At 37.5% G+C, this 22,663-nt stretch overlaps 1 protein-coding gene across 1 annotated transcript in view; it reads right to left on the bottom strand.

Annotated features, from left to right (window-relative positions):
* Positions 1-22,663, bottom strand: part of RBMS3 (RNA binding motif single stranded interacting protein 3) — a 707,098-nt gene that overhangs the window by 12,838 nt on the left and 671,597 nt on the right. The window contains exon 16 of the mRNA XM_034063359.1: positions 15,064-15,174. Coding sequence (XP_033919250.1) covers positions 15,064-15,174 — 111 coding nt within the window. The remainder of the gene's footprint in view (positions 1-15,063; positions 15,175-22,663) is intronic.

Here is a 22,663-nt window from a genome sequence, read left to right on the forward strand (position 1 = left end):
AAGCATTATTATGAGGCCTTCTTTTTTACCCATTTCCACAAACCTTGAAATTCTTACAGGGAAAAAGTCCTCTTAAATCAATGCCAAGGCCCTACTGACAGTGCAACTGAGTAAGAGTCTGCCTCTAAGTATGTTAATTATCAGATGAGGCAGGATCTCTGAGACACATCAGACTGTATCACCTCCAGGGCTGCATAACCAAAGGAGAATCTTTACCTTTTAGCATGGTGCTTGCTAATAATAATAAGTGGGCTGAATCATATTGCTGTGTCATGAGCTTGTCTACCATGTAGTGATCTGCTTGCAGGGCGGAACTCCTAAACTTACTTTGTGGTAACAGCTACACAGAATCTGCCCCAGTTTGGCATCGTTTCATCTGAATTACAAAGGGGGAGCCTAGTGGAGGAGGAAAGATACCAAAAAGTAAAAAAAAAAAAAAATAAAAAATAGAAGAGCAAAACATAAAATGAAAGAATGAAAAAAAAATGTCCAATACAAAAACCAGTTTTCCCTCCTTGCCTTATGTCCTCCTGTTTTGTCAACTAATCGCTAATTCCCCTCCTAAACTGTTTTAAACAGGTTCCTTTAGAGTGTCTCCCATTTCTGACTACTTCAGGTCTTTCACATTATTTCACTGAGATGTTTTATTGCTAGTGGAATAGCAGCATTCCAAGGCTGTCCTTCGTATTCCTTCACTAGTTCCAGAGGAGGCAGAGTCGGCTCATATACATTCAAATTATATGCAATTAAAAAACACCCTCTTACAGTCCTGGACAGTATAAGCACTTTTAAGAATTTTAATAATAGTTAGGTCCAAACTGAGTGAAAACAATTCACTTCAGTGGGGAAGACCCCCTCTTAAGACCCCCTCTTAATCAGTCTTGTCCTTCATCTCAGTGTACTGATTATGAATAGACAGGGCTAAGAAAAAGCATAGCAGCAGTCTCAGGTAAAAGCTTGATAGATGAGTATGGTGCAATAGTTGTTCTTGTTACATTTTTTCAGGTTAGCATGTTCAGTGAAAAATTAAAAGCAAAGCAAAACATAACAAGATATTCCAAACTTCCTCCCTCCCATTCTGATAGGAGATGACAGAACGAGGAGGATAATCCAGGAAGGAAATCAACACTGGGGAAGACATTAATACATATACAAACACAGGTATTTCCTCCTTATGAATGCCCTTTATATGACAGACCTGTCCAAACAGTACTTAAGGAGCAACTGCAAAATGCCTGACAGACAGGCATGATAAGTTACAGCTCAAAATGTTTGCTTGCCAGACTGAAAGAGTGATTTTTTCTTTTTTGTCTCCAAAACTCCTTTAAGGTAAATTTGCTCCATGACTGCTGGCATGCAGCCACTTTTCTATAAATTCATATTACAATGCTGTATTTCTAATGGATGGGATATGGTGTTTTCCCATTTTGCTAATGAGAAAAGCGAAAGGCCATTACTTGTTCTGATTAAGATCCCGAGGGAAGAAATGTGATGTGTATATTACCAGGCCATACATAAAGGAAGCATGTGGCATTTCTAATCAATCAGATGAAAGGTAGAAAGAAAAAGTCTTATCCTGTGACTGCAGAGGAAGAAGATATAGGGGGGAAAAAATCCACAGAAAGTGTCTTTAAAAGGTGACTTATGGGAATCAGTTATAATGATATTAGGATGATCAATGACTACAGCTACTATCTGGGAAGGATGTAATTACCAAAATGAAAACTTTCAAATGGAAAGCCTGATCAAGGGCAGAGGTACTGTCCTATTTCTCAGAGCACTGTCAGCTCTCATCCAGGCAATGTATTACTGTGTCCCTTACAAGCATTACCATACAACCAGGTTGACAAGTTACACACTTCCCTGGGGTGGTAGCAGACACAGAGAACAAGGGGTTGTGGAACTTTGCGTCCAGCTCAAAAACGTGGGTAAGTCTTGGTCCAAAGGCAAACTGAAGATAAGGGAAGACAAGGTGGAGAAAAGGGAAAATGGAAAAGAGAAAAGCCCCAGTCATGATCGGCCTTCAGCAATGTTCCACATTGGGGCACATTTAAAAGAAAGGAAATGTTTAAGACATCCATATAGTGAGCTATTCATCGTAAATGAGATCTAACAAAAAATATACCAATGTTCAGTTTGCAGAAGGATACTCTGGATGTTTCTATATGCAATTTCTACATGTTTAATCCTGATGGCATAAAACTTTTTTAAAATTACACCTGATTGAAATACAAAGTCCAGAGACACTTTTTGATTCTTTGTTCTATGTCTGTATAGTTACAGCTTGAAAACACTACGAAATCCATGTTCCAAATGGCAAATTAAATTAATAGAACTTGGAGATGGGTGTTCTAGGAGCAGACAAGATCCTTCAAATGTGTCATGATGCATAGTCAGAGCTGTAGACATATTTTTAATAATATATTATTTTCACAGAATATTATAAATCACTGCTGAGCATTAAAACTGACAAAAATTTGAACATACTACATCCTCTCAAACAGTATTCCAGAGTAACGAAATATTACTGTCAATGACTGCAAAACTGTAACAAGTGATAAGGCCAGTAGGATAAACTGTCTCATGCACTCTTCCAAGTCTGTACTAGGGTATCTAGGCTTCCTCCATGGAACACCACTGCTTCTTTATAGATACCTGGGAATGTTTCAGGTAGATCCACCTGGGAATAGAAGAAAAGGCTTGAACATTTTTCCCCATCTGCCTTAAAATAATAGTCACAAGAAACACTGGGACTGTCAATCTGGAAAATATCTTTGACCCTTCTTTTCATCAGAAGGCAATGCTGGGAGATGTATTCTCTTAAACGGCATTGATGACAAGGGATGTCACATACAGTGTTGGAAAAAAAATAAGAATCATGGTTGACAAAGCCCATTTACAAGCTATCAAACTAAAATTCAATCATCTTTAGCTTTCCTTAAAGGCATGTATTTAAAAAAACCTCTCCACAGGCCCTAACAGGAGTTTTTAGTGAACTTTTGTGATCCCTGTGCTCCACTGACGTGAAAAGGAATAAATGCTGCACGAATGCACCTCAGCCTGTACAGGCAAGTAAGCAGGATGAGGAGAAACAGCCTGGCCTCTTCAAATGCTGCAGCCTAGTCAGCAAATTGTTTATCTCAGGAGGATCTTGCAGAGTATCTATTTCTAGGCCAGACTGTCCTTTCTGTTTTTTTTGATGCACTTCTGGCTTTGGCGCATGGACTGACTGGAAAGCTCAGACATTTTCATTTGGTGCTCATGGATCAGCAAAAAAAAAAAGAAAAAAGATTAAGTGCTGGGCAAATATTTGCAATGGAGAAGTCTTAACTCCACAACACATTTTCTTGTCCAAGAATATGACAGAAACGACAAAATGGCCATTTTTCTATCAAATAAATTTATATCAACACCTTTAAAACCATCGGACTTTGCATGATTCACCTTACAAAGAAGGATTGCTGCTGACATATGAGTGTTATACTGAATTCCCAAGCTGCACTCCTAAAATACAAATTAGCAGAGCTCACATTTAGAAAGTGCAAAACTGGTTATTCCTGAAACTGAATAAGGGCATTTGCAGATTCCTCTCACTTAATGGCTGATGTCAGGGACAATGAATTTAATTTTAGGATGGAGGAGGTGGGAGGGCTGCTGGCCTGCCCAGCCATAATATTCCCTAATAGCCTTGAAGGAATTGTAATTGTGAACTGAAACAGCATCTGCTTAACTCTCATCCTAGCCTCAGGATTGGAACTTTTTGCTTGTTGTGAAGGATTGTAAGAAAGACTACACAGAGCATGAAGTTGAAAACAGAGTGAGATTAAAAACATTAAATACAACCACCAAGACACAGTTGTCCATACTGCTAGTGAACTTAAAGAAATATAAATACCAAAATGTGTTTGACATTCATCATGTATTTTGGCATGGCAGTTCAGAACACTGAGTTGTTTGCAGACTTCCAGTTTAAAATCTTTTTTGTCATTATTATACAGGACTAGTTGTTACAGATTATTCTGAGAGAAGCAAGCAAGTTTCAGTGCTAGGCACCCTGAAGAGGTAACGAGTAAAGCCAAGAAAATATAATGCTGATCATGACATTTTACAGAAATTAATGAAAAGGAAAAATGGATTTATAAGCCTTGAAATGTATTGCTCTTTTCTTTGCCTTCTGTTGCAGGTTAATTACTTTAAATTTTTTCATCAATCATTTTGATTTCCAATTCTTTTACACTCAGTTTTAAACAAATGATAGAAATTTCAGGAAGGTCAGTGGTCTTTTGCTCTCAATAGTTCAGGCACAAGCTATACAAATAAAATAAGGAAACCTCTTTATTCAGCCACTGTCCATACACTGAATGGAATTTGTGTCTACTATTTTCATATTTCCCATAACACATCAGGGAGATTCAAAGTTGTTGTTACTTATGTTTTTAAGTTATAAATAAACATTGTGTAATATGACAATTTGTCTAGAAGGTGTAAAGGAAAAAAGAAAACCACGATTAAAATAAAACACAATTAATCAAATTATGGCCACCTTGATGAAGCAACCATTTATTACCAGAAAACTAAGATTTCTGATAAAAGTCCATTATCTTCACAGGAAGATAATCAGCCTTACTAATAGCTAGTTAGGAAAACCTGCATATTCAAAGAAAGGCAGCAAAATAGTTTTTGCTAGAAAATTACATTTGGCTACTAAAATTTTGAGCATCAATTTGGATTCTGTGGATATAGGCAAGGTCATGGGTGGGAATACCATTACTGCCAAATACTCACTTTGCCTTGTTATTATATTTTTGTAACTATGATTTTTTTGTCATTTTGATTAGCACTGGCAAAAATTGTCATTGTAAAGAGAACAAATACAACCCATTTTTTAGCTCAGTGCTGATATTCTAGGTAGGAAGGGCTGGCAGCAGAGCAGAATGAAGGTTATATCTGTAGTTTAGGAAATGAATAGTCAAGTGACAATGGTTGAAACCAAAAGTCAGTCATAGCATCTTTTGGTCTATACTGCAAACCCCCCTTACAACTGTGGATGGCAGGCCAGAGAAAATGAAAAGCATGAAGTTTATCAGTGAAATCATTTTACACCACAGAAATACTGTACTAGTTTGAGGGAAACACTCAAGGGAAACACTCAGCACAGGAAAACAGGGAGCTGAGGCAAATGCACAATAATTTGTACATTTAGATACTAAACTCTTAAGAAACTGGCTGCTGCTCTATTACAATGCTAAAATTAAAAGGGCAAAATCAGTAGCATACAGGTGTGCCCATCACATTTGAAAGCAATAATGAATCCCAAAGGGTAGAGCAGTCCTCCACGGGACTGGAAAAAGATTTGCCTTTTTGACATACAATTGCTCCCTGGACCCATCCAGATGTGGTGCAGCTCTTGCCTGCCACACAGTAGAAATCTGCCGTATTCAACAGTTCATTTACCTTGCTAGAAAAACAACTCAGTTCAGCAAACTCCCAAATTCACTCAGTGCAGCTGCTCTCAAACCCCTTGTTACAGTTCAATGAAATGTGCTGACTGAGCTGTTTCATAGTAAACATTAGTTATAGCAGAACTCTTCTCCCAAATTGAGTCATTTAGGAGCAAGAGGATTCTACAGATCCGTAGCACTGACACAGAACCACCCATAACTCACAAACAATAATAAAATACCATCTGAGGGCACAGAGGTTATTGCCATCAGCAGCTCCCTATGGAATTGTAAATCATTTGAACAAAGCTTGCCCTTCTTTTGAGAACTTCAGGCTGAAATGACTGTATACCCAGGATCCCAGTGTCTTACAGTGTATGAAGACTCACCCTTTAGTTCCTCCATTTAACCTTGCTTTACAAATGAGTTAACCCTGAACAGACTGCTCTTTCTGGATGAGAATAAGAAAGATACTTCAAAAGTACTGGCAACATATCTTAGAGGAAGCTTAAACCTTTGGGCTATCAGCTTGCCAAACATCTGATAAGGCATGAGGATTAACTGTGAAAGGCACTGTGCACTGAAGTTCAGTGGGATACACTGTAGGAAAAGGAGATGAAATTCAATGGAATATAATTTTTGCAAGCATCTGCAGGCCCAGGCCCTTGCCCAACACATAGGCTATGTTATTTTTGTCACTGTGATTACAGTATGAAACATACTGAACATCCTTAAAATGAAATTAACTTTCAACTCCATTGTGTGCAGTTTCAATAACGCAGCAACATGTCAGCCCCAGAAACAGTGCAGCATCTATAATGTAGTGTGTCTTCAAAATCCCAGTGCCCCTGAAAGTGTAGTTTTCCCTGTAAGAAAACACTGGGAATGTAATTCAAAGGTTGCTGTTCTGAGTAGAAAAATTTTGCTTAACAAAATGTAGCCATCCCACTGAAAAAAAATAAAGGCAAAAGCAAGCATTATAGTTACTAATCCACACATACTGAAATAAGTCAATCTTAACTCTTGAACCTAACTTTTTTTTTTGTAAGTGAATACTGTGAATGGTCACTTGCAACATATGTTTACTCTCTGACTGTGCAAAATGCAGACATCATAAATACTATTTGCATGTACAGCACTTTTTTGAGTCTTGCTGCAGCATGCTCAGCAATCATTTTCAGAAGTTTTTACAATTTCCTAAATCCTCATTACTTAAATTAATAGAAAGTAAAGATTAAATTATATTACCTGTTTTGAACTGAAATAACGATATTTCTTTGCAATGAAAAACAGAGGTTGAAGATGAAAAAAGGCTGTTGGACCATTGGTCTGTTTTTGCATCAACATCTGAAAGTCCCTACTACAGATTTTAAGCTGTTTGGCCCAGTTGAGTTCTAGATGTCCCAAACAGTTACCTTTCATGGTTAATTTCAAACACTAGCTCTCAATATATTAGCAATTTCTGCAAGATACGTTATGCTTTCACTATTTCACCTTCGTATCCTAATTTATATTGTTGGCACCATTACAACCATTTCCTCCTTTCCATTGATGTCCTTCATATACCTACACTGTATTAGAAGCTACTGTTGTTTATCACCTTTGCTCCCTTTTCTTTCAGCTAAAGTTTATGGCATTTGTGATTGAAGTTGATACAATTCAAGTACTTCACCTTACACAGAACTGGTATTGTGTGAAGGACTGCAAGAGTGCTTAGGAGAGAGTGGTCATTCTTCCGTATAATATATCATGTTGTTCTTTTCCATTAAGGATACAGTCCCTTCAAGGATTTCATGACTTCTTGCTGTGCTTACATGCACTTGTAACATGTAAAGGCATATCACAGGACTTGTTTCCCAGCTCTTGGCAGAGAAGAGCTGTGGAAGCACCAACTCTGGGAGACATTTGTTGCTTTTTCACAGTTTTGAAAAAAAAAAACCCTCACCTCTCTGAGATCCTCAAGCTTGTCTAGGTTACAGAACCCAAGAGTTTGTCTGCACCATTATGATTTGGATTCATTACTTCTATGGAAAGCCATATTCATAATTTATGTCTGAATCACTGGAGTGATCTACTATAAACACAGGCAGGATAATTAAAAAAAGTTTCATTCTAATAAGGCAAAGAGATATGTTCTTGATTACAGAATGAAAAACATTTACAGAAAAGAAAGACACCAAGAAAATACAGATGACAGACCTAAAATTTAGAGTACTTTTGGTTTCCACCTTTTATTGAGTTTGTCAGATGTAGGTGTGGCAGGATGTTTCTAACCTAGAATTATTTACAGATTTTTTTAACCTATTATTTGTTCCTCTTTTCTACCTCCCTGTCTGCTAAATAAAGAGCCTCTTTCAGCTAAATCTTATACAAATCACTAAAGCAAAGCCAAATCAAACTAAATGAACCTTGTCTCCCCGAAACCTGCCTTGTTATTTGCACAATTTAACATGAACATGTGTGAACATACACTTTTTCCCTCTTAACATTCAAAGTTTTTAGGTGAGTGATCTAGAAAAATGAGTAGCTAGAAAAATGAGTTTGAAATCTTGATTCATCTCTATCAGACATATGAACAGATTTCTGGGCATATAAATAAAGGTAAGCCTTTTGGGGCAGGTTTTGCTGTAGACAAAGTATATGTCAGATACTATTAATTTTATGGCTTTTGGTTTCTATTCATTATTCCAAAATACAGAAGTTCATTTTACATGAAGTGCATGGCTATCATTAAATAGCAAACATTCTTTGGAAGAAGTGGCTTTGAACTACACTACTATTGTCCTTCAATGTCCTTCAGGTAGCACTTCCAGAAAACCACAAAATAGAACTACAGCAGTCATATGTAAGAAAATATATGAGAAACAAGACTCTAAATATTCCAGTTCACAGATACATGATGCAAGCTGCAAATTAATTATATGAATGACATTTGTCTGATGATGAAAATGAAGTTATATAGCTATGGCTTTTCTGGCTGATACTTTTTGCTTTGCTGATCCATCACTGTTGCTTTGTGTTAATTTAACATATTATCACCACAACAGGGAGTTGAGTGCTTCTCTGAAAGGGAATCTAGGCTATTGTCACTTTGAGTTGGTAGCTGATACCTCAAAGAGAGGCAAGGAGTCCTCAACAAAAGCACTTTCCATTTGTGGAAGTGTCATGTGAAAGTAAAATTCAACACACAATAAAAGCTACTGACACTCTGGGCTCGTACGAAGGGCTGCTTGAACCAAAAAATTATTTCCTTCCATCGGTGTTCATCCTCCTTTTACATTCCCCTTTCTCTGCCTATGTCAGGCAGTGGCTTCAAAGGTAGGCACAATTTACACGTAAAGGCAAACAATAAGCCACTGCCAACAACTGGTGGGAATGTAAAACTGAATTCAGAAGAGGAACATTACAGAAACTGAAATCTATAAACTCTTATTAATTAAAAAATACGATCTAACGACAGCTACGGTCAAATATAGACTGAAACTGCTACTGAGACAGCTGATATAAAGACCCTCCTCTATACAAGGGCTGATGATCAGCCCAATTCCTGCAAGAATCTGTGGGATTTCAGGATGGCCCAAAAAGGGAAAAGATCTAAGCCTTCCTTGTTCATCCTGGCAGGTATTTGGCCTATATTGTCAAGTTAAGATTTTTTCCACCCTACTGCTGCACCTGCAGATATTTTCTTATAGAAACGTCAAATCCATTTTTGAAGATTGCTAATCTATTTGTCTCAATAATACTTAGTGGCAGTGGATTCTGCAAATTGATTAAATGCATAAAAAAATTATTTGTTCCTTGTTAACTGCATGGAATCTGGTGCTTTTCCGTTGAACTGAGTGCCCCTTTGTTATCTCAAATTATGCATCAGACAGATTGGAGCTGCCTTTCAAGAGGCTGTTTGGGAAGAAAGGTGCAGGAAGAGTTATTTGTTTTTTTATAAATCTCAAGGGAGCTTATGCTGTTCTTCTTTGCAACAAGAATAGTTTCTCCTTAAGGGGACCTCCTGCCCCAGACAACCTCATGCTGTTAATCACTTGCATTTGCCAGGGACCTTGGCTGAATAAATGGACAAGGATGATTTTAGTTGCAGCATCAACTAAGGTAATTCCACTTGCAGTGGGTTCAGTCACATATTTTCCACACAAACAGTAACTGAAACAGTCAGTCAATAAATAAAATAAAAGAGCTTTAAGATTAACACCTGATAACATGAAAGGCACAAGACTGCAAAGGAACTTTGCTCCCGTAACTCTCCAGGGACCTTCTGACATCCAATTAGAATAACAGAGTGCTTTCTGAACAAGGATCTGAACATCAGGGGAATGCAATGATGTTTCAGCTCCGTGTAGCTGTAGTATGTGCAAATAGAATTGCAGATTAAACATGAAAAAAACCTACCCTATCTAACAAAGCAGTTATTCTGCTGAGGCCTTTAGGTGACATTTTAAACCACTAGTGACCATAGAGTATCTAAAAGAAATAAAAGATAAAAAACTTATAAAAAGCTTGTTGTTCCATTGAAGGGTTCTGAAGATATCATCGAGCTCCACTGGCAACAAAAAGAACCAACAAAGTGAAAGATAAGACTGATGTACCTGCGTAACAAGCCTGTTATTCCAGTGAGAGATAACTGGTGATACTATAAACCAGGAAAGCTGAATTAGAGTGGTTTGCAGTTTCAATAGAATCCCACATTACATAAATGCAGTTCTTCCATGTTACTGCATTTTTAATACAGAGGTATCCAGAACAATTAATTTTTTTAGTAGGTTTTTTGCTTGTTTGTTTAAAAAGTGCAAGGCAGAGCTGCCTATTATGTTTTTACATTAGAAGCTGAAAGCTGAGTGAACTGTCTGCAGGCGTGAAGAACAATTAAGCAGCACAGTTGAGCTAGCAGTTTTAGTAAAAATCTGGCTTCTACTTACTTTCCTATTGGTGTGAGCCTCAAAGGGTTAAGATGAAACAAGACTATAGTAAGGCAGCTCCAAAAGAGAGGAAAAAAAGAAGCTGGAATTACCCCTCTGCCAACAAGGAGTAACAAAAGCTGCCTCAATCTGTTAGATGACACTGGAACCCAAGTGGTATCGGAAATGGATGTTAACAGGAGGGAGGGAAGAGAAACCCAAATCCAGAAAGTGCAGAACAGAAAATTTCCTTCAGGAATGAGCAGCAGAGGAGAAAGAATAGAGCAAATCTTCTTCCCACTGAAGAGGCAGATTATTGCTGCTGACGGCCAAACGTGGAAGTGCTGCAGTAAAAGGCAGCCAAGCAACAGGGAGTGAAAACAACGATCTGACTGCTCATTTTTTATATTTCTAAAGGTTTTTGTATTATATCCACTCAGGCATCAATCACAACTTTATTAAACCACAAAACAGATGTCAGCTCAATGGCTGTATCGGAAACATTTTGAATGACAGGCTGATGATGGAACAATTCCAGCCTCCATATATTATTAAACACATACTAATGTTGCTCTTTCAGTGCTCCCTTTACAGGCTCAATCACTCTATTCTCCCTCTATGGTACCTTTTCTAACAGCAGACCTAATTGCAGATGAATATTACATAGGAAAAACAAGACTTGCTGTAGTATATAATGATACTAAACTAGTAAACAAAAGAAAAATTTCCACGTTAAAACTGGTTGTCTGTCTTCGCATTATATTTCCTGGCATTAAAATTTTATTTTAATACAATTGTAGGAGCTGAGGGTGGGTTGTCACCTCACTCAAGAATATTCAGAATTATTGCTTTTTTGCTGTAATCTCAACAAAATTTATGCTTAGGTTTTCTTTACATACTTGCCCAAAGCCAGTGCACAAGTATAAATGCTTTCTGCTCTTTTTGAGTGAAGAGGTAATATGAAAAGTACATATAAATATATGTGGCACAAAGAATTTGTCTGGCAGATTCCAGATTCCACCCCTCTGCTTAACTCCAGATTTCAGGCAGATTGAAGAGGTGATCAGAGCAGCACACCTGCCTCTCAATTCATCAGTAATATAAATTGTATTTTCACTAGCAAAAATGAATTTGATTTTCATAAGGGCAGAGAAGAATTGTGTTCTTGGTGGATGAAGCACAAGGCACAGTAAATGGGAGATGCAAATGCTGTACAAAAATCTCTCACAGGGTTGACTTGCCACAAACTGAGGATCATTACTCCTCTCTTCCTCGGTGTTCTATACTATCATTTGGCCTGGAATATTTGCTGCAGCTGTATGCTTTCATGATGTGGGCAGTGAAATCAGGTAAAGATGGATTTGCAGTCTTCACGTGCCCTGGCATCTTGATAGCCTTAGTGCATCCTCCTGATTAAGGAGTGTTTAGTATAGCAGAGATGTCTGATTTTATGAAGACAATTCAATAATAGATAAGAAATGAGAATATTGAAAAAAGAGACCAAAATAAAATACACATTCTTTGGGAGTTCTGGAGAGAAAGAAAACTTTCCTTAACAAAATTTTTTGTTCTTTCTGGTCTGTGCTTACTGCAGCCAGTTACTGAAGGCTTCCCATAGCACAAGGGAAAGGCAGCTGGCTGTGAATGTGTCTGTAGGAAAACTGCTTTGTTTTGGCTGCTGAATTGGATGGTCCCAGCTGGAAGCAAGCAGCACTGCCAGCATTTAGTGAGAAATGCCCTCCCGGGGCTGGTGACTAAAATCTCGAGTGCAGGCAGGGATGCAGGCAGCTGCCCCCCAAAATCCTATGGGTTTTAAAGTGTGCTTCAGGGCTAAGAGATCAAAACTCAAGTTCAGTTTCTAGTGTTGAGACAGGAATTGGCAGAGGCCACTCTTACACAGGTAATTTGCCTCACTGAAGGGCTAAAGAGTGCTCCTCCATGAAAGGCCACTCCTGTGGAATGGCTCCAGCCTGGGCATAGTATTTTAATCATTCAGAGAGCATCTGAAGGCAGAGTAATTCCCACATGATATGAGGCATGCATAGGCCCATATGCTATTTCTCTAGCTTACTCACTAGAGAATAGATTTTCTGTTGAATCAATATTTTAGAAGCTCAGCATTCATCCTGAATTGGGCAGGTTTGGAAGTGGGTTTGAAGTCAACTCGCACTTAAGTGACCACAGAGGTCTGCTTTGGCTGAAAAATATGTTATGTTAATTAGCAAAATGGTTTGTCTAAGGAAGTGAACGTATGAAAGCCTTTTAAAACAAACTGCTTTACATACTGCAAGGTTTTAAATGAAATCGGGACAGTTACAGCCAGCACTGAGCAGAACTGTTTGTGACTTTCTGGTTTGTTTGCTTCAAAAAATCTGCCTGGTCACTTGAATGACAACTAGTGGCTCTTTTTGACACCCTCTTGCACAGTTTTAAGGATAAAATTAAAAAACATATTCAGAACATACAGTTTTTGTCTTGTAACTCACATAAAACTTAGTCCTGCTGAGGTATTCACAAGAACATGGTTTGGACTCTCTTCAATTTGTCAAGGCTTTATGCTCAATGCTTCTCTCTGAACTGAATTTCAGATTTCAGAATAAATGAAGTAAAATTATGTCTAAATAAATCATATGCCTAAATAGGTTGTCCCTTCCCTTCACATTGTTTTTCAGTAACAGAACACATTAGGAAGATACAGTTTCAAGTCAGGATGGATACATCCAACAAAACTGCTATCTGGCAGCCCAAATCCTGACACTCTCGCTTTAATTCCTGACAGGAGGAATTCCTGATGACCTCTGTGATTATCCTGCTTGCATGAGGAATTTAACTGAATACGGTGCTAGTGGTGTATTTGCCAAAAAGAAATCCTATATGTGATAAAACAGGGTGTCATCTGAGATTTATGAAAAACCTGTGGATATTGTAACAGTCATCAATCATTTACTCTTTCTTGCCCTTTAAGTTTTGTGTAAATGAGTTAGGAGTTTTAAAGATACTAAACCTAAAGCTATATGGTATATATATTCTGAATGTATTTCATAAGTTATCAGGGAATGCTATGATCTTGAAAGATAAGACTGTGTAAAGAGCTAGGAAAAGGAAGGAAATATCTTCTTTAAGTTGCAGTAAAATAAATTAAGGATCTTATTATTGCCCTCTTAGATCACCCACTGCCTTTCAGAGTCCGTCCCTTGTCTCCCCAAATGATTTGTTACGACAACCATTGTAATAGTGTCACAAGAGAACATTACCTGGGACTTTCATAGCATTAAGACTGCAAGAAAACGATCACAGAAGACAATGTGCATAAGAGTTGTAGAAATTAAAATGACAGACAGAAGGAAAAATTCACAGGAGCTGCCCAGCAGCACAACCATTTTCCATTTCCTTAATTTCTAAACACACTTTGGAGAGGCAGTAATTACACATGCAGAAATTCTCACAAGTCCTTGTGTTTGCTGTGATTTCACGTCTTCAGAGAGGAAAAATGCTGATAATAGATTTGAGAAGCAATTCCTACATCTTTTGACTATTGAATTAAATGTTTAAAATAACAAGAATAAACAATAAACCATCATCTTTAAGTCTGTCAGAAACGAAACCACAAGTCTCAGATCTTAACAGAGTTTTTTTTTTAAGTAATGGGGAAAGAAACTGGAGGTAAGTGGTTAAGTGGACACAGGGGGCTAAGTAAGCTTGAACAGATGCAACTTTACGCAGTACCTATCCAGTTTTTAAAAAAGGTTGGAAAAAGATGCTCTATCGATTAGTATCAAGTAGTAGACTGGAGAAAAAGAAAAAAATTCTAAATACATAATAGATCTTTCAAGTAATTATTATGTAAAGAGCATGTGTGAAAAAGTCATAAAAATGTAATGCTTATGCCTGCATTTTCTTAAAAATATACATATGCATGCAGGGTGCACACATTCATGTATCAAACGTGATATCACGTATCAAACGTGAAGGCTTTTGTACTTTTCAAAGAGTTGTAATAATTTTTATTGAGAGCATTTTTTACCTTTCTCTGACTCTGGGGTTGTTATCTGAATCTGACTTACACAGCTTGAAGAGAAAATAATTGTTGAAATATGCATGTTTAAATATAGTATACAGGAAACTCAGCTGACCTTGACCCAAAATTACATTTCTGAGCCTGGAGCAAATGATGGCTGCTATGTGATGCCTGGAGCGTAGCTGGCTACTACGGTTTACAAGGGAGTAGTGGATCCTGCCATGAAGCCATAAAACTTTCTAGATTGACATCAAAGAAATTTCTGATTAAAAACCTAATATTTACATGATAATTTGTATAGATGATTCCTGCTAAGTAGAGAGTAGAATTTTGTTGACCTTCTCTCTCTTACTACTCATACTACTTTATCATTTTTGTCCTATAATACCCAATGCTGACTGTATGACTGTTTTAGAAACATATCTGTAAGCACATGTTTGCATGACATAGCAATATGAGTATATTGTTTGTGTCATACATTATGTTTCCATCATAATGAAAAGCACTTTGATATATTTGCTCAGACAGGGCCAGAAATATCTGGATATGGAGAAAAATCAAAGTAAACCATTGCATTATTAAAACGGCAAAAAGGTGAAGCACTGAAAACCCAAGAGCAATAAATTACCTTGAGAAACTCAGCAAGCAATGAATATTTTGCAATGCAGTAAGTAAATAGTATAATATATGTTCTTACCGTTCCCGTTGTGCCCAAGGAAAGGTGGTTCATCTGTTGGGTCAGAGGGCCCATCATGCTTGCTGGCTGCATTGACATAGTGTGGTCCATTGTAGGCGTTATCACAGCACCCTAGAAACACACATCGTTTACACTTCAACATTTCATTTAAAAAAAAAGGGAAAAAGGCAGCATTCTCTAAATGAGTGAATCTGACTGAAAACTTGACAGGAATCTTAAGAGAGACTAATATACCTGTCAGAGGAAATATGTTTTGTTCCCATTGACAACCAAGCTACCCGCATGTATTATTTGTACTACTAATGAGGCCATTTTATGTTGGTTCCAATTAAATGTCAATTTTTACTTCGGTGCTTCTGACAAACAAATGCATATATATTCTTTCTATGATGAAGGCTACTGTCCATTTCAAAATGCCTGTCATTTCTATTTTTTCATATCATATACAGAACAATCTAACAGACAAAAGACATATGTCCCCAATTTCCTCAGCCTTCTAAAATCTTTAGTCTCTGAGATCTTCATCCTATTACGGTAATTATCTTGGATTTTTCCAGTCTCAATTAAGAACCCTCACTCATGACACTTTATAGCCCATTAAGTAAGACCAGCTATTGACAGTAAGTTTGGTAGTGAGTGACACCCACTTAAAACACACACACAGTGTCTAAAAGCATTTTTCTTCTCCACATGAAAAAAAAAAGATGTTAATAACTAGCAGCATATGAACTAAAGCTAATGCAAGACTTTGAACAGAAATGAAACAAAAGACACACCAGAGGAGCTTTGGAGAAAGCTTCTTTGCCATTCATATTCCCTGGGGTTTTGCTCTCCCACTCCCCAAGGTACCACGTTGGTAACTCCATGCCTTAGTAAAGTGTTGATTCTCTTCAGTTTTATGGTGTAAAATACTATTTCCCGCATTGTTAGAGAAAGTCAGAAACAGTAGTCTACTCTTTTTCTTGTAGATAGTGAAATAAGGAGGCATTTCAGCCATTTCTGCCTACCAAATAATAGCTCTACTTTGTGCATATGTATGTTTGTGTACACACATTAAAAATTTGCACAATCACAACACATCTACTACAAAGTATGGAAAGCACAGCTGAACATATTTGCTTAATAAAAAAGGAGAAATTACATTTTTTTCCATTAACATTACTGACAAAATCCACCTCTGATCAGGAATTTTAAATAAACTAGTTCCAAAAACCTCAGCACACCTTATGTGTCTTTCTCCCCTTTTTTTTCACAGATATGTGACTGCATTGCCGAGGATCTGATAAGAAGCAAAAGATTTCAAATTTCAGTCACAAATAAAAAATTACCAAAAATAAAAAATGCTGGGGAAGGACCAATTTATTTTTTCTCACCTTCCAGCAATATTTTGTCTATGCACATCCTATCTGCGAAGTAGATTCTTCATTCTCTGGGAACTCATTATTTGTATGCAATGGTAAAAAGGAAGTAGGCTCAGCTTGGTCAGTCCTTTTTGAAATACCCTTAGCATATGAAATACATACATGCTTGTTTTATGTCATACAGAGCATTACATTCCTTGCACTGACAAGAGTCCCCAGAGAAAGTCTGCAAATTATAGAAACTAGCCTCTATAAAATATCTGTCATGACTCCAAATAAATGCTTATTAAAAAAACAGTGTGCAAGTACCAAACCTGCAGTACTTGTGAACACTTTGGCCTCTTTCTCAGCTATATTAAATTGCACTGGTTTACATTGATTAACCCACTGATTAAGTAATTCTAATTAACTGTCACAAGGCTACCCTTCTTCTTGTTGGCATGGGTCCTTACAAATCAAGATAGTCATAAACTTTCACCACAAGATTTCTTACAGCATAGCAAAATTAATATTTTATTCAAAAAGCCCTTCTGGCCAACCTCATGAAGTTTAACCATGCCAAGTGCAAGGTCCTACACCTGGGTTGGAGCAATCCCAGGCACAGCTACAGGTTGGGCAAAAAGGAAATACATGGTAGTCCTGTGGAGAAGGACTTGGGGGTGTTGGTCAATGAGAAAATGAACATGAGCCAGCAGTGTGCACTCACAGCCCAGAAAGCCAACCGTATCCTGCGCTGCATCAAGAGGAGCGTGACCAGCAGGTCAAAGGAGGTGATCCTGCCCCTCTGCTCTCGTGAGACCTCACTTGGAGTATTGTGTGCAGTTCTGGTGTCCTCAGCATAAAAAGGACATGGAACTGTTAGAACAAGTGCAGAGGAGGGCCACGAGGATGATCAGGGGACTGGAGCACCTCCCATATGAAGAAAGGCTGAGAAAGTTGGGGCTGTTCAGCCTGGGGAAGAGAAGGCTGCGTGGAGACCTCATAGCAGCCTTCCAGTATCTGAAGGGAGCCTACAGGGATGCTGGTGAGGGACTCTTCATTAGGGACTGTAGTGATAGGACAAGAGGTAACGGGTTGAAACTTAAAACAGCAGAGGTTTAGACTGGATATAAGGAAGAAATTCTTTACTGTTAGTGTGGTGAGGCACTGGAATGGGTTGCCCAGGGAGGTAGTGAGTGCTCCATCCCTGGCAGTGTTCAAGGCCAGGTTGGATGAAGCCTTGGGTGATATGGTTTAGTGTGAGGTGTCCCTGCCCTTGGCAGGGGGGTTGGAACTAGATGATCTTGAGGTCCTTTCAGATCCTAAATATTCTATGATTCTATGATTCTATGATTCTTCCTTACATGACATTTCTCTTTCATGCTTCCCCATTTTCCCTGAAAATCTACCCTTCTGCTGAAAGTCTGAATGCAAATCTAGGGGGCATATACTCATTCAACCCATTTGGCAGTCTCTGCATAGTAGATTCAGTGCAAGAGTCTGACGTAGCACCATACCCAAGGAAAACAATGTTCTTGTATGTTCAAAATCAGTGGCCTGGGATACCACACAGTCAGAAGAGTTCTTGGTGTTTGGACACCCACCTGCACTTTTTGGTTAAGGTAAGAAATTGTAAGCTTTGTGCAAACCAAATCTGTAAACTGATAAACAGTTCTCAATTCCCTCTAGAAGCAGTTTTCTCCTTTGGCTTAGAGATGGGGAACTGCCTCAGGGCTTTCTGTGACAGACAAGGTGAGCTTCCACTTGTGATGTGTGATGGGGGTAAGCAGAAAGTCACACCCGCACCACAGCTTCATGCAGCCTTGCACTGCCAGCAGTAGTGGCTGCAATTAATTTAGAATGTCCAAGAGCCTTAAAACACCAAGCTTTCATTGCAAAGATGTTTATTGCAAAGGTATGGCTGGAGGAACTTGCTGTGATTACAGACATGACAGACTGATAGCTATTCCTGTGTATAAATTCAGAAACTTGGAAATGAAGATGGGGCAGTGGTGAAGGAAAACTAATGATTTAGTATAGCAAACACATGTACCAGACACTCAGTGGAAAAACCTGATAGCAAATGTCTTTCAGTAAATAAGAAGACATAGAGGTTTTGCAAATAAACTATTTAAAAAAATATGGACTTGAAATATATCAAGGACAAAAAAAATGCTTGAAGACAGTAAACATATTATTTTTAAATAGAAAATACATATATTCCAGTCCTTAAACACATACCATTTAATAAATTAGGAAAAGAAGTTGGGAAAACAAATCAAGTATTTGCAGCTTTCCTAAGACAGCTTAACATATTTGAAGTTGACAGCTATCTAGAGCAGAGAATTACATGCATTTGCCAGACCATTAATTCACCAGAGTTTGCAGAATCCTCTTGTGATCATGCAGTGAAAAAAAAATTACACTTAATTAAGGAAATATCATCTGGTTGTTAGGGCAACATGTAGTCTCTGGACCATAATGCATTTCATAATCCATACTGTCAAGTACATTCATATTCAACTTATTTAGCTGTAGAAGACAATGTCTTCCATCAGATGTTGACATCATATTAAAAGTAATTTGATTCTTTTCAGCCTATAATAGGTATTTGCTGATAATCATCCACTTGGTGACTCACAAAGGCTACTGCAAACATTTTTCATCTTCATCTTTTTCTGTTTGGATCTGATTTTACTGAGTTTATAAATTATATCAAGAGACATCTTAGCATGGCATAATACTACTGAAGGCCCAGCTTAGTTGATAAAACCTATAGAAGAAATAATGATGAGGTTTTTGCCACTGCCTTTGACAAAAGTGTTTGGCCTGCCAATTATTAAATATGCCCTGTTGTCTCAGTATGATTAATATATTTTTATACTTCCTGCAAGAAACTGTTTACTATATGACTTTTAAATTTGGCAAGCTATTCTTGGCATATACACTTGTCATACTATTCTGTCAATGCTATAGTGGCTTTAAAAGAAATTAAGATTAACAGGGCAAACAGTAAGGAATCAATAACAGAAGAAAAAGCACGATTTTAGCAACACTCTGATAAACCCAAGATATATTCATTGATATACAGACTTTAATTTTCCTTCACCTTATTTGAAAGACCTTGCTGTTCTAAAATGCTCTAAGCCCTATGGACATATTTTTCATGTAAGAAAGTGAATATATTTATTTCAGAATATTTTGTAGTCCATTATTTGCAAACAAGAAGCCTGACTTCATCAACTATGCCCACTCCCTATACGGCAACACACTGGAATCACAGGAAGGACACTAAATACAGCCTGTTTATTGCATTAAGTAAATTTCTTTAAATACTTGCCAATACCAAATGCCAAAAGGCAGCAGCAGAAATTAAGTTTATGTTGGTACAATGACACATGCCAACTTACGTGCTTTGAAGGGTGGGAAAGTGACATCAGAAATAAGAAGTGTATTAGGAGGCTTTAGGAACAGAGTTCACCAGTTGAGAGATGCACTTGGGGGCCAGTGGGCAGAAGATTAGTCCCAGCTTTCTACAATAATGAACCGTAGTAAAGGCTTCTGTTTTATTACAGTGTTCTAATACTGATATTGGGCTTAAGGCACAAATACCAGCTGAATAAATAGTTTTTAAAGCTCCCAGTAAGCATCTGTTTCTTTGACAGTTTACTTCTTTATTTAGGAAGTTTTAACAAGTTAAGCACTCTTACAAATTCTAGTTTGTAAACACGTAAAGCCAACAAACATTACAGCAGCAAAGTTACCTTCCAGATTTGTTTATAGACACATTGTGCTGTTATATAAGCACTAGGTCATTCCATCTGAAAAGTTATTACCATACTACCAAACAAATGTCTTTATGTTATCGAGAACATGTTGTTTCTTGAGGCGTTATTAAACGGAGTGAAAGGATTACTTTCTTTATACTTATCAGGCAGACATGTTTGTCAAGAATTAATATGAAAAAACCCCAACATGCATACTTCTTTTGCAGATAAATGTACTCCCTCTGCATACTGAATAAATTAGGACCATATTTATATTGATTTACTCTTCTGTCTAGATAGACTTGTCTCATCTTCTTGGGTTGCCTCTTACAGACAGCAGGAAAAATAGGATTCCCTTGTCAGAGCAATGAGCCAGCTATTAAGTGACCAAACTTCCATAACTATAGTAGCACGATTAAAGGTAGCTGTGAAATCTTCTCTGCTCTCTGTCATCAACTCTGCTTCGAATGCTTGTTCATATTCCATAAAAACCGAATAAAAACCTATTCTTTTTTTCTCAATGAAAAGTTACCAATTACCTTGGCATTTACTAGCTGATCAAAAATAAAATCATGATTTCAGTGTGGTGAAGAAGATCTGCAGACATCAACTAATAATGTATATTTTGCAAACCTTAGGATTTGTTTTCATTTCATAACTTTGCTGAATTTCAAAGCTCACTGAAAATGGGGTAAAGTGAGCAAGAAGCCCCAAAACTGCACTAAATTAAAGAAACTAACTTTGGACTGGGCAAACTCTGATACAGACCTTCAGCAACTTCGAGTCCTGTTTCTGTGGCAAATATTAAACCAGAACTGTAGTATTTCTAATCATAAATTCAAACTCTTACCTGAAATCACCTTCATACCTTAGTTGAATTTCCTTGGACCAATGGACAGTGTTTCTTTTTCTCTTTTTTTTTTTTTCCCAGTAACTTTGTGAACTTTTTTCCTCAGTTTTAAGTATGTCAGAGGTCCAAGACAGTTACTACACAGAAATAAATGGTCTTAAAGGATTAAGAATGCAAATATAGTGTGGTAAATAAAGAATAAGGTGAGCTTTGTATATGTACCATGTTTCCTATAGCAACAGCCAAGGTTTTGGATGGTTTGTTTCCCATTGTCTTTCTTGTCTTTAGCTGTATGTCCTGTCTCCTAGTTTAAAATACAGCTTTTGATAATACACAGATACTAGTCTCCACATATAAATGCAGATTAAAAGAACATAGAAATGAGAACATCAAGAGATAAAGAAAATACAGTTGATGCAATAGAAAGAGTTTTGTATCAGTAGCTGTGTGCACAAATAAAGCAATAACTGCAACTATATTGGTACTGGTTAAGAAATACATTACATCACAGAATGCCACTGTGATATTATGTCAGTAGTTTATGCTCCCACCAGAGTTGAAAGAAAAGTAAGTTTCATAGTGTACCACTGTCTGTTAATGTAAAAGAAATTAAAAAAAGAAAGAGATTGCATTTCTGTGGCAAACAAAAAGTTGCCCATGTCACTCAGTGCCTGGGAATCAGGAGTCTCTTTCTTGTGGACTGGATTTTCTTAGCATTAGAATGGAGTTTAATCTATTAAAGCTAAATCCAAACATTTCCTCTCCAAACAGTTTTGCTGTGTTCCCTCCTTTCATGCCTATAAGCAGGCATGAAAATTGACTTGATGGCACATCCTAGTTCTAACAAGGTGCAAAATGGAAATTATTAAACAGCACAATTAAAATATGAGTCAGCATCAGTGTTTAGTCTAAATTTTCACTTCCCTGTCTCACTGGGTTCAAAAGAAACTTTAAAAAAAGGATGCCGTATTTGCATCCTCAACAGTCTGATCTTACATATATAGACTTATATATACACACTTATAACTGCTTATGGGAAGACAAATGACTTTGCCAGTTCTATTATATCCACTCAGTCCACATTGTTTTTTTAAACACATGGATAATTTGCTTGATGTTTGAAAGTCTCAGTCCAGGATTTATTTTTAGAAAAGCAAATAAAAGCAGCAGTGACAGGTTTTAAAGCTTATTATTTATGAGCAATAAATGTTGAGTAAGAGCTTCTGTTATTGGCTGAAAACACCTACTTGATTTTACGCAGGAAAATATGCTCAAAATACAAGAAAAATGCCTAACAGCAAGATTTGCCTCAAGAGCTTGTACTTGGATGTGGGGGAGCAGAGCAGGTTGGTGGCATGAGATGCATGTATGGCATTTTTAATGTGGTAGAACCTTGGCTGTTCCTGAGTGTTGAGCCTTCTGGGCAAAGTTAGCCATTTTTCCCTGTGTGTCTCCATGAAGTCATGACTACAGACATCTGATGAGACCAAATGTCTGAAAGATCGCACTGTTGATCTCTGCTTTTCTGGTGAGATTTAGTACACAGGTCATTTGCCAGGCACAGAGACTGGCTAATTAGGTTTGGGGAGGAAATGTCCAGCATTTCTTCTATATGCACTTTTAGCCTCAACACTGCAATGGCC

This window comes from Melopsittacus undulatus, chromosome 1 (assembly GCF_012275295.1).
Source record: "Melopsittacus undulatus isolate bMelUnd1 chromosome 1, bMelUnd1.mat.Z, whole genome shotgun sequence".
Lineage (NCBI taxonomy): Eukaryota > Metazoa > Chordata > Aves > Psittaciformes > Psittaculidae > Melopsittacus > Melopsittacus undulatus.